The sequence below is a fragment of the Dendropsophus ebraccatus genome, chromosome 5 (assembly GCF_027789765.1).
Source record: "Dendropsophus ebraccatus isolate aDenEbr1 chromosome 5, aDenEbr1.pat, whole genome shotgun sequence".
NCBI lineage: Eukaryota > Metazoa > Chordata > Amphibia > Anura > Hylidae > Dendropsophus > Dendropsophus ebraccatus.
Window position 1 is genome coordinate 74124305 of NC_091458.1, and position 14112 is coordinate 74138416.

General features: G+C 38.2%; 1 protein-coding gene across 5 annotated transcripts in view; it reads right to left on the bottom strand.

Moving 5' to 3' along the window:
- Window positions 1-325: 325 nt before the first annotated feature.
- The window catches only part of DIAPH3 (diaphanous related formin 3), a 582937-nt gene continuing 569150 nt past the window's right edge, over window positions 326-14112 (bottom strand). For all 5 annotated transcript variants that reach the window (XM_069970593.1, XM_069970591.1, XM_069970592.1 and 2 more), the window contains one exon: window positions 326-2062. In XM_069970593.1, coding sequence (XP_069826694.1) covers window positions 1806-2062 — 257 coding nt within the window. In that variant the 3' untranslated portion in view covers window positions 326-1805. The remainder of the gene's footprint in view (window positions 2063-14112) is intronic.

A 14112-nucleotide genomic window follows, 5' to 3' on the forward strand; every position in this document is an offset into this window, starting at 1 on the left:
TAACTAATATTTATAAGTTCTGCTTCTTTAATATCAATCCAAATTTGTAAAGCATGTCACCTTAAAAGCAGATTGCTTGCTCTAGCATATATATTGCAGTTTACATATAGAAAATGTGTACTTTGGTATAGATAAGTTGGACATATAATAAATATATATGCAATGTGCGTTATCAAAACATTGAAAACTTTGGGGGAGATTTATCAAACATGGTGTAAAGTGAAACTGGCTCAGTTGCCCCTAGCAACCAATCAGATTTCACTTTTCATTTTCCACAGACTCTTTGGAAAATGAAAGGTGGAATCTGATTGGTTGCTAGGGGCAACTGAGCCAGTTTAACTTTACACCATGTTTGATAAATTTCCCCCTATATATTTAGTAGACAGAAGAATTACAAGCAAATTTTTACAACAAATGATTGTCTAATAAGTGTGGCTTCACCTTCAACATACTACAGTGTACACAGCAACATCGGCTGCATTCTAGTAATTGTACAAACAACTGCCTAGGTTATCATGTTCTAATCCAGAGTTACAGCCTTTACTATAGGCTTCAACAGCAATCACAATTCTACATACAGATAGGCTCACTTTCTAAGCATCTATTGTTTGTTCAGCATCTTTCCAAATCATGCATTTGTTTCCAACCTGTAAATTATTATTATACCTAACATACAGTAACCTAGTGAGTAATATGGCAAGTCCAAAAACTAAAACCAGACTGCAGTGCTTAGCTGCATCTGTCAACAAACTGTAAGCTAGGATTAATAGGAGTCACCAGAATTGTGAATGCAGCTCTGGAATATAAACAGGAGGTAATGAAGAATCAGTAAAAAAAAAAAAAAAAAAAGTCAAAAAAATAAAGAGATAGAATTTATCTGTATTTGAGTAATAAAATGATGGTAAGAAGGGAAGCCACACCTTTAAGCAATATTCAAACAACATATAACAAAGTAGTAATACGAAAAACATTGAAAAAAATGTCAAATTTAAATTGCTAAGGAGTTACTAAAATTCTAAGGTTGTTGAAAGTGCTTTTATCTGTATATTACCTCTGCAATATATGCAAAGAGGAAATAGAAGGAATTGCACTTTTACTTATCATCTTAACAATATAACCTGTGACTTTGTGGCAATATAATAATAGGACCCCTAAAAGACATAATATACCTCGGCACAATCTACCTTAGTGAGGGTTCTAATGCAGGACCATTTGTTTGTTTGTTTTTTTATCTCCCAAAACCACACGGTACCTGTTATAAAGCAATGGAAATAATGGTAGTTCCATGTACTCTGATATAGAGTGGGAGTACTTAATCTCCATCCTATCAGCTCTTTGATTATAGGGCACAGGAAAGAACAGTTGTGGATACCTCGAAAGCCAATTTTTAATGATAAAGGCCAAGTATGTGTTTATTGGATTAAAGGTTTCCTCTTCAGGATCCCTTCATTCTAAAGCGAGCTAAGTGTACATGCTGTTGTTGCTATGGCACTTTACTACTAACTCTTGTAGCATAGTTGCATGCCATGCAAAGCTAAAAGTAGACGCATCTATAGCCAGCCGGAAGCATTAGCCAGAAAGCCTTGTCCTGCAGTGCTGGAGTTGGAAACTAATAATCGCTGTATGTTTAGCATTTATAAGCATGGGGCTTCAAAGGGAATGTATATGGGGCTACAAAAACCCATGTAAATAAGTGATGGAATGCTAGAGGTTGCACAGGCTGCGTTGGTTACTTGCAGTTTGTCTCTCAGGGTTTTATTTATATTTTTATTTTTGAATAAAGCAGGAAAGCGCACAACACTTTGTTAGAGAGCCCGCAGTCTTGCAAGTAAAGCTTCGACTTCTGGAATGGACTCTGCCTTTACAGCAGTACCGTGACCCGTCCCTTTGTCCTTGTGCCCTTCTGGGTTGCACACCTCTTTTTTACTGATAACCTTGCTTCTTGTTGCAGAAACATGAGATTCCAACTCATAGCTGAGTTCCTTAGCAACTGGAGCCCTTGCAGTAGTAGAGTGGATATTTGGTCGTGATCGTGATCTCTCAAATTGAGGTTTTTGGTTTTCTGTGAAAATTAGAAGAAAAGAAAATGCTAGGTTATTAAATTGAATTACATTTCAACCATACATTGCATTATATTTCCAATTTATAGAACACGCAAAAGGTAATTTAGGGCTGAAGCTGAAAGGAGGAGGGAAGGCAAAAATATACTTTAAGTGCTCTAGCATAAAAGGAAAAAAAAAAATCACAGGAAAATATATACTGGTATTAAAAGGACAGTCTCTAGAAAGAAGCGATTTTGTAAAGTAGTTGTTTATAGCTGATCCGGCCCGAGAGGGGAGGATATTGATAGCAGTAATACATCTTTATCAGGGTAATTTGCATTTGCACATAAAATAGGCCTGATAAAGAGAACGCATCAGAAGTAAATATATTTTATTTTCTTTTGCATTTATTACAAAGAATATGCAGGCTTGTCTTCCTGGTTATAAACTCTTAGTGTCGGGAGGAAACTTTACATTTGCAATGAAATCAGCACTGCAGTTTAATGTTCCCAGGAAATCTATTTTCCTACATTGTGATCTTTTTCTAGAAAGCGACTATTAAGAGACAATGATCTTGACTTATCACAAGTGAGGAAAAAGACGGCCACACTGGCTCATGATTAAGTGACTTTCTGCCGCCGACTCCTCAAATGGTTAGTGCTCATTTTCAAGAATGATCCCTTCCAAAGATATGCAGCCTTCTTATTGCAACCATATTCAATATTCAGGCAACCTTGAGCAGGGGGATTGAAAATGGCTTCAGAAACTTGATATGACATTTAAAGTTTTTCGGTTATCGTCTGAAAGATGTCCTATCATCTCAATAGTAATGACTTTGGAGCACAGGCAGTCACTCATGACAGTGTGGTTTATGCGAGAGCTGAAAATTCCAACTGAAAACAGATTGTACATTAAAAGGTGGTTGCTGAAGATATTTACTGCATTGTCATTTTCTGACCAGGGGCTCACAATGATGGATGAGTATTTTACACACAATCTTGACAATTACCAATAGTGCGTCCACTGTTTGGTTACAGGAAAACAGGAAAGAAAATCTTCAATCATAAAAGAAAATGTGTGCTGTTTAAGTAGGACTTGTTAAAACTGGACATTATTTCCTAGCAGAATATTTACTTTGACAGCAGTGTCCAGCATATGGTCTCACATAGAATACATATTACAGACATCTAATACATACAGTACAGTAATACATACTACAAGTAAAGATATCAGATTAGGTTAGTTCATGTACAGAGGGCTAGTTTACCTGACTAATGTTTTACTGAGGTTTCAAAGATAACATCTGAGTATATAAGAGCCGCTAGAAAATACATCTTATGTACCTGTAAAATTAAACTCCAGCTTTATGGCAAACATTACGCGTTATAGATTTTCCAATATAGATGAAACATTAATGTAGACTAAAATCTCAACATACTGTGGAGTGGGCAGATGATGGATCACGAGTCCACTTCACAACCTTATATTGTTCATACAGATGATGTGAACGCTTCCACCACTTGACTATCACTTCTACATGAAAAAATAGACCAAGGACTCTTCCAAACTTGACTCTTGAGAAAACTCTTATAAAGTCAGTTTGTAGCAACCAATGTAAACAAGCTACTTGTAAAACAACTGAATTTAGTTATTTTTTATGTTGGTGAAACATTATAAATATACACACAAAATATAAGTTCTGCAAAAATAAATAAATAAATAAAACCACTGCCTGAAACATAGAAACATAGAAGATTGTCGGCAGAAAAAGACCACTGGGTCCATCTAGTCTGCCCTTTTAGTATTTTCTTTCTTATTATCTTAGGATAGATATATGTCTATCCCAGGCGTGTTTAAAATCTGTTATTGTAGATTTACCAACCACCACTGCTGGAAGTTTGTTCCAGGTATCTACTACTCTTTCAGTAAAATAATATTTTCTCACATTGCTTCTGATCTTTCCCCCAACTAATCTCTCACTGTGTCCTCTTGTTCTTGAGCTCAGTTTTTTTTTTTTAGTTTTTTTAGTCCCTTAACATACTTAAAGGTTTCAATCATGTCCCCCCTTTCCCTTCTTTCCCCCAGACTATACAGATTGAAATTTTTAAGTCTTTCCTTATATGGTTTATGCCTCACACCCTCCACCATTTTTGTAGCCCGTCTTTGGACCCGTTCTATTTTATCAATGTCCTTTTTTAGGTGAGGTCTCCAGAACTGGACACAGTATTCCAGATGTGGCCTCACCAGAGCTCTATACAGTGGGATCACAATCTCTCTCTTCCTACTGGTTATACCTCTAGCTATACACCCCAGCATACAATTTGCTTTCCGCACCCCCTGGTTGCACTGGGGACTCATTTTAAGGCTGTCCGATATCATTACCCCTAAATCCTTCTCTTCTGAAGTCTTTTCCAACACAGTACTGCCGATGTGATACTCGGATAGAGGATTCCTCCTCCCCAAGTGCATTATCTTACATTTGGAGACGTTGAACTTCAATTTCCACTGTTTGGACCACTTATCTAGCAAAGCTAAATCGTTTTCCATATTACTGACACCTCCAGGAATATCAACCCTATTGCACACTTTTGTGTCGTCAGCAAACAGACAAACTTTACCTACCAACCCTTCTCCTATGTCACTTACAAACACATTAAAAAGAATAGGATCCAGAACAGACCCTTGTGGCACACCACTTGTAACCAGTCTCTGCTTGTAATATACACCATTAACAACAACCCTCTGATATCTATCCTTCAGCCAACAACAAATCCACTGAACTATCCAGGGATTAAGTCCAATTTTCTCCAACTTCTCTATCAGCTCTTTATGGGGAACTGTATCAAAAGCTTTGCTGAAGTCCAGATAGGCGATATCCACAGCACCACCTTCATCCAGCACTTTTGTGGCATAATCAAAGAAATCAATGAGATTAGTCTGACATGATCGGCCCTCAGTAAAGCTATGCTGGTTTGGATCCATCAAATTGTTGATTCTTAGGTGATCCATTAACTTCTTTTTTAGAAGAGTTTTCATCATTTTCATTACTACAGATGTCAGGCTCACTGGCCTGTAGTTACTGGGCTCTTCTCTATTCCCCTTCTTGTGGATTGGTAGAACATTGGCTGTTCTCCAATCATCGGGGACATCTCCTGTTAGCAGGGATTGGTTATACACATCTGTCAGGGGGGCAGCAATCACAGATCTGAGTTCTTTAAGAACCCTGGGATGGATCCCATCTGGACCCATCGCCTTATTCAGCTTTAAACGGGCAAGTTCCTCTGCAACTTCAGCCTCTGAAAATACTGGAGCTGAACCCATATAACTGGAGGCAATGCTGTGTCCAACCATCCTGTGATTGTGAAGGCCGCCTTCTGAAAACACTGAGCAGAAGGAACTATTTCAAATAGTCAGCGACCGCCTTATCTTCATCGATAAACGTATTCTCCCCATTACTTATTTTAGTAATGCTGCAGCCATTCTTCTTCTTCTTCTTCCTGTCACTTATATATCTGAAGAAGGTTTTATTCCCCGCAGTGACAGATTTTGCCATTTCTTCTTATTTTGAGGCTTTAGCAGCATTTATAATCTGCTTTGCCTCCTTCTGTATAATTTTATACGTCTCTCTGTCAGCTTAATTTCCAGTCTCTTTATACTTCCTATACGCTGCCTTTTTTCCTTTTACAATGGCCTTAACCTCTCTAGTAAACCATAATGGATTCTTCTTCCTTTTACTTTTGCTAACTTCTCGTACATGTAGTCTAGTTGCCTTTAATATGGCATTTTTTAATTCTGCCCACTGAGTGCTCACTCCCAATGTTTTATCCCACCCTCTTAATTCTTTATCTAAATACTCCCCCATTTTATTAAAATCTGTCTTCCTAAAATCCAATACTCTTGTTGTAGTATGGGATTGGACGCAGTCATTTCGTATGTCAAACCATAAACACTGGTGGTCACTGGAACCTAAATTTTCTTTCACTCTAACTTCAGACACCCGATCCCCATTAGTAAATACTAAATCTAGAATGTTCTCTCCTCTGGTTGGTGACTTCACTAGCTGTTTTAGAGGTGCCCCTGTAAGGGCCTCCATTACATTCTTGCTTTTACATGTAAGTGCGGAAGGGATATTCCAATCCACATCCGACATGTTGAAGTCACCCATAACTACAATGTCATCCTTTAATGACATTTTAGTAATTTCATCCATCAGCATGTTATCATAGTCCTCACTTTGCCCCGGAGGCCTATAGATAACACCTATTCTAATAAGATTGCTCTTTGGACTGCATGCAAACCCAGAGAGTCTCCAGCTCTTTATATGTATTTTGAATGACTGTCGATTTAAGACTATCCCTAACATAAATGGCTACCCCGCCTCCCCTTCTCTCTGCTCTGTCTTTCCTGTACAAAATATATCCCGGTATAACTATGTCCCAATCATTAGACTCTTTGAACCAGGTCTCTGTTACAGCAACAAGGTCTAAATCATCTCTAGACATAATGGCCGTCAGCTCACAGATCTTGTTTCCTAAGCTGTGAGCATTCGTACACATTACCCGAAGATTACTAAGCTTCATAATACCTTTATTCCCAACTTCATCTACTGTACCAACAGCATCTTCCTTACCAACAATAACCGCACCAATGATTGCATCTATAGCACCAATAACCGCACCAACCATTGCGTCTACAGCACCAACTACTGTGTCTACAGCACCAACCACTGCGCTTTCACCAATCCGGATACACTTATTTGTCTTTACTGGTCGGGGACAGAAATCCTCCTCCTCTATTATACTTCTGTCCCCTTCATCTAGTTTAAATGTCTGTCCACAAACAATTTGAATTCCTCACCAAGTACCTGTGTACCTATGTGTGATAGGAGCAAACCATCCCTCTTGAACATCTCCTTTTTGCACCACTTGCAAAAGCTATGACTAACAAACCCAAAACCTTCTGCCTTACACCACTGCCGTAACCATGCATTAAACTCTGAGATACGACATGCCTTGTTGTTCTGATTACAGACTGGCAAAACCTCTGAAAATGTCACAGAATCTGTTATCTTGCCCAGCTCCAGACTAAAAGTTTGAAATTCCTTTTTAACCAAATCCACATCTCCTTGGGACAAGTCATTGGTTCCAAGATGAACCACCAGATTAACCTTGCTATCTATACTAGCAGCCTTCACATTGTTCACACTCCGTCTCCTATCAGTAGCACCTGGGAGACATCTCACCTCTCTAAACACATCCTCCTCCTGTCCTACCACAACACCTCTAACAATCGAGTCACCAACTAGAAGATGCCTTCTCTTCTTACTAACCTTTCCTTCTGCCCTCAGTGGCCCATCCAAAACAACATCCCGATTGGGAATCACCTGAGCAGCCATGTCTCCAACAGCAACAGCTTTATCTATATCAGCAAGAACACTAAAACTATTCTGCACAGAGAGGCCAAACGTGCTATGCTTCTGCTCTACATCTCGCAACCTACTTGAACCAACTGTTTTCCAAACCGCCCTTTTCCTCAGAGGTCTTTGAGGTCTTTGTGGTCTTATGTGGTCTTTTGTGTCCAGCATATGGTCTCACATAGAATCCATATTAGTCAAAAGTATGAGTCAAAAGTCTCAGAAGGACACCCTTTTATTTCAGAAAAAAAGGGGAAAATGAAATATCTGTATGTATACCTAGTACCTCAATAAGACTTTTAATCTCTTTTGTGGTTCACAAGTTATCATAAGTTCAAAAAGCCATAACGACTGGATAAAGTGGTGTTGGACCCAATCATTATGAACTTTTGATAATTTATGAACCACACAGATATTGTTAAAAATCAGTCCGGTTTACATTGGGTACAGTGTGCGGATTGAATAAAGGCATCACAGCATTTGGGGTAACATATTAAGGAGATGCATTATGAAGGTGCACAATGTTAGACAGTATTGTACTCAGGGGTGCTTTGTGTGGCACTATGAAGAGTACTGTGTTCAGTGAGATCAGACAGTATTCTGCCCAGACAATTCTTTGGAGAGGTGGGGAGGAAGATTGGAGGGGGAATGAGACACTGACTGTCTATTACTATTCTAGGGTGCTCCTGCTATAGGGTGTGTATAGGGATAAAGAACAGCATTCTCTCCTCCCTGTGTGCACAGTGTGAAGAAATCATCATCATCTAGGCTTTACCCACTATCTCAGGGACAACTAAAAATACATATGGTTGCCAGAGCAAAAACCTGGTGAATAATGCCTCATACCAGTTATGTTATGGCTAGAAAGAGTACTATCCCTCATGTACACACAAGGAAGCTTATTTTGAAAAGTTATCTAAAATGACATGAACACTTTAAAGTATAGAGGTCATTAAAACTTTCAAAATGTAAATCGACAGGATATGTGATATAAAGCAAGTTTGCAATTTACATTTATTATTATTATTTTTTTTTTTTAGCTTTTATGGAAAACACAGAACTTACTGTTTTCTGAATGTTTTTTTCTGAAAGAGTCAGAAAACAGGAAGTCCTGTGTATCCCAGGCCATCTGAGCGCACACAGAGAGAAGTCAGTCATGTGATTGATGGACATATGGAGCTGTGACTCTCTGTACTGGCCGGGATTCCTGTGTTTAGTCTCTTTTTTTCAACAAACACAAGTCTAAAAATCTGCCTTCTGGAGAGTGGACCTGGATTTCTGGTAAGTTCAGCTTTGTTTTACTGCATGATAACAACAAAATTATGACAGTATATTGCAAACTTGCTTTATTTCACATCTACTGTTGATTTGGATTTTGAAATGTATGACGACAGGTACACTAAGATAAATTTCCCTAACTTTTCCTTACTTGAGGTGACTTTTTACTATCTCACTATGAAGACTCTTTTCTTCACACACTACTACACTTTTACACCTGCCAATATGATAACATAAAAAATACTTTAAGACTAGGGCAACATTACAAACTTTATTGCTCTGACTACATTGGCAGACTCAATAGTTGGTGGAAACGATCACCAATTAATGTCCAATTATGACCAAAATGCAATACAGCCCCCAAAAAGAAAGAATGCTAGGTATCAACCAGTGCTGAATATATCAAGTTTAAGACCTTTGATCTACAAAATTAACATTTGAGTCCTTTGGAGAGATTCAAGGTTGTATTTCTCCTAATAATGGCTTTTTCAACATTATATTGAATATTATATTAGCATACATCATCATAAAGAATGAAGAAATGGGTAAGAAAATGGAAGAGTGAACTAGCCAAATGCAATAATGAAATTAATTTCATCCGCATGTAAGAGGGGCTTGCAGCATATTGATCTAGTAATGAGCAGTGGGCAGAGAAAGTGGTTACATTTTTCATTAAAATGGTGTAAATTTGGAAAAAGCCATGTCTTTGAAAAATAATGCTATTACAGGAAATGCTGCATTATTGAAAGCAGAGCTCTGCATGAACAAGTAATTAATAGAAAGGTTAAATCTATTTACATTGCTAGGTAAGGAAAGTTATATAGACATTTTGCATAATTGGCTTGTGACTTTTTAAAAATGCAGTTATAAATAGTGCTTACAATGCTTCATTAACCTATAATTGAATTACAAATTTAAGATCTGGTCTTGCTTGTGGAAGGAAAAAAAGCTTTCTGATAAAAAAAATAATGATAGTGATGTTATTCCTTATATTCATCGACATGCGCACTTTGCAATACTCCAGCTGCCTACAAGACATATTCTTAGACACTGAAATTATAATATGTCAAACAGTCTGGTAAACTCTTTTGATCCAGCAGTAATGGGACTTTATGAGTGCCAGATTATCAGATATCCTGAATTATGGCATGGTTTTAAGGGAATATAAAATTCAATTGCAAGGGTAGAAAGAGCTGGGCACAGGTTCTTTATTTAAACAAGAGTCTTGTAATTGCTTCTCTCGGATAAGTCTTCTGTTCTTGGTTTTGTGAAAATGAAAATCATCATTCAGGTCTTTGCTGAACTTTTACAATTTCTGTACCATCATGTAACACCACATACATTTCCCTTTTTCCCATATGAAGCAATGCTCTGACATCACTTCTGGACCATTTGGGGTATGACTGTCGGGATCTCCAACAACATTTAGAATAAAGGCTCAGCAGCACTATATACATGCTGAAGCTCCTGCAGTCTTTTTTTAGAGGAGAATCTGTCATTGGTTTCGCCTCCTAAAGTACTGTTGAGATATATACTACTGGTAAGATATTACTATACAAACTCCTCTTTGCTATGAAAAATGCCTAACTATGTTCACTTACCATTTTTGGCTCATTTTGACTCCACTAGCTGTGTGGGTGGTACTCAGGACTTTTGGGTCTCTCCAATGAGTGTAATGAGGACCTATATATCACAAACCTCAGTTTCTCTTCTTACTCTTAGCAGGACAGCATAGATTACCTTAAGGCCCTATTACACGGAACGATCAACGAAGACAACGATCAGCTAACGTGAACGATGTCGGCTGATCGTTGCAGTCGTTTCTCTGCCATTGGCTGCCTAGACGATCAAGCGATCACCTGGGCAGCCCCTCCCCCCATCTCAACCACTCGCTGCCGATGCGTGTAATAGCGCCGGCAGCGAGTGGGGAACGTGGAGCAAGCCCCTGTAATTGGGGCTTTACAGGTTTACCTTGAAGGGGTTATCCGGGATCAGAAAAACATGTGAGTCTTCTTCCAGAAACAGCACGACTCTTGTCTCCAGTTTGGATGGGGTTTACAATTAAGCTCCATTCACTTCAACAAAACTTAGCTGCAAATCCACACCCAAACTGGAGACAAGAGTGGTATTGTTTGTTAATGAAAGCAGCCATGTTTCTCTAAGCCTGGATAACCTCTTCAAGCTTTTATGTAGAAGGGTCATAACTACCGACCAGAAAACCAAGAACACACCAAGGCTCGTATCTTAATGGCTCATACACCATGAAAACCATGAGCTCTTTTTGCGTGGAACTGCAGTATCAGTGAACAGTGCTATTATTTTAATGCCTGCCTCTCATTGATAAATGTAGCAATTATTCTCAGCCAAACTGCATCTTTTAGGGCATAATTTCCCTTTAAGCTTAATATTACAAACGTGACCACATTAGCATTTTAATGAGATGTTGGCAAATTCATACTTCAGGGCCACATTAGTAACAAACTGACCAGATCATAATGGTAATCAGGTCACATTAAATAAAATCCATTTCCCATTAAAAAGTAAAACAAGTGCAATAACAGACTATGAAGTAATTGTGCTAATTCCGCATGCTGCCCTCTTCTATCATAAATGCAATCATAAATGAAGACACAGTTTTCAATGTAATGAACATGAGTAAGAAAAAATGGAACTATTGGTATGCATAACAGTGGCCCTACAGGGATTTCATCATAGTGCAAGACTTGTAGAAAGTAGTAGCGTTCCTCCAATGGCTGATTTTATCTCAAATTTATCATATCATAATCAGGCTGGGGTGACCTGTGAAGGATTCTGGAATCTCAATAAGTAAATCCAAGTGCACATTTCAAAGTCTGGACATGAACTTGTTTTTATTGTCAATTTTCAAGGTATTTGGTTGTCTGATATTTTAATGCAATCCCTCTGTGTGGACATCCCTGGCATACTAATGCAAACCTCCTCAGATCAATAGCTATACATTTTTTAATCGTGTTGAAAAAAGGGATTGATGCGGTGTGACTTAAATCCAAAGATAGTCAAACTTTTATGCCTCAGAATGTCATTCCATCTAGATTTATTACTTGCAATGTGTGTTTGAAGTTGGCTATCTCAGTAGCCGTGTTTAAGGTCTCTTTGTGCAGATGTGGCTTTAAAAAAATTCAGATAGTCTTGATCTTTCTAAATTAATTTTCTACAAAGAACATTTTACGCTCTATAAAGACATCATAGGATATATTATTAAAAACTGCCATTATGTCAATAAGGTTAGATTTGCAAATATATTTTTAATTGATGATCACCCCATCCCTCAAAATACTGCAGGGAGATGTGTGAATGTTGGCACGGTACAACTGGTGTAGACCACCTGAAGTTTTTTGGTCTCGATTCGGTAATGCATATTTGCAAAAAAGTAGATTAGGGCAACTATCAAAGTAAAATTGTTGGACAAGAGGGGGGGCAATGAAATGTCCTGCTAATAATACAAAAATAACCCAAGCTCTTATAATTAACAACCAATGCTGAAAGCATTACTGTCATTTCCTGCTTTTAAAATCCTCAGACATGTTAAAGGGGTTATCCGGTTAGGGAAAATATATAATGAATCATTCTATCCGGGAGACTAACAATTTATTCCATACATGTCTTTCCCTTATGTGTCTCCTTCCCTCAGTTTTGGGCCACTGCTTTCTGCTTAGGACACAAAAAATCTGTTCAGTCTGTTTCTCCTTTCAACCTCCCCTTTCTCCTCCCTTCCAGACTGCTGATGAACAAGTGCCTGGAAGGCTTTTTCTGCAACATTGTAGCTTATTTGTAATGCTGGGAGGGTTACTCTGTGGTCAAGTTGCTTATGAACTCACTGTGATTATCTCTCTTCATTACAGAGTTGCTACAATGTTGCCAATAGGGAGTAGTTTACATGAGCTGTCTGAAAGGGAGCTGTCTGAAACTGAACAGCTCTCACACAGTTTTCTATGTCTTTAGCAGAAAGCAGCATTCTCTAAACTGTATATTTTACTTAACTGGATAACCCCTTTTGGCTATACTAATCACACCAAGTACCACTCTTGAAACCCCTTATGAACCCAAGATAAAGCAGCATGCTCCACCCCACCCTCAACCAACTGGGATAGCAAACTCATTTGTTGCATAGACTGTAATGGAGAACAAGTCTGATTTGATTGCCAGTAGGGGATAGCAGTATGTTTCAGGAATAAGACCCAATTTAGTCAGTATCTTATGACATGTCTAAGGACATGTCAAAAAGAACCGTAATGCTTTAAACTTCCACAAACAATATTGTATTACATGGTGCCTATTAAAATAAATGGAGCAAAAGTTGAAAAATAGTTCTTTGTCAGGAACAACCTCAATACCATTCATATTTCCCAACACATGGCTTTTTCCAGCCAATTTGTCTGGTTCATTTGGTTCAATTTATATGCAATTATATGGAAAACTGGATAGTAGATAGAATAAAGAATATGTATAAAATGACAATCCCAACTCTCCTGCATTGGACAACTCATTCTACTATTGCATAGTTTACTCATATGCAGGCAAGCAATTTCTTACATGGCTGTTCTGAACATGTAAATTTCCAGGGGTCAGAGAAGTTAAATAATACATTTTCAGTACATATATTGCAGCAATCTAAAAATGAATACTAGGTTACAGTAGCTTCACTATAGACAGTATCTCCTTCTGAAATATAAGTGGATTCAGTACAGTTCTTTACACACATCCCTGTTCTTTGGACAGGCAAGATACAAACAAATTACTCTGCCCCTTTAACTAATTTGCTACAAAGACAGCACTTTTGACAAATGAAACCTGAACAGTAAAAGAAAAACATTACAAAGGTAAATTCATACCTGTCTACTAGAGATGTGCACAACTCGAGTATGCTCGAGTCCGATCATTCTGCATTTGAATACTGGAGGTTAAATGTAAGAAGTTGGACGGAGCCTAGGGAGTCCTTGAAAATAGGTGCATCCATGTTTTCCTGGACTCTCTTCAGCATGCTCATCTCTGCTCTCTATGGCAGCCTACACAAACATTTAATTTTCCGAATCAAACCCCCCTCACTGGAGGCTTTTACTCTGTTACTGGAATAATATCAATCCTATTGGATCTGGTCCTGCCCATGGAGCCCTGTCTTTGTTCTCTTTTACTCTAGCTTACTGGAGGCTGATGCCACTTGCAGTTTTTGCTCTCCCTAATACAGATCAGAATCAGAAAGTAAACCTTTTATGCTACACTGCCTCCCAACATCAAACATTTGCTGGATCCCAAATATCGTGCCTGCTTTAGTATAAAAACTAAGATTCTGGTACCAAACTCTAGCCCCGATATTCTAGCCATGGCAAGCAATAAAGACAT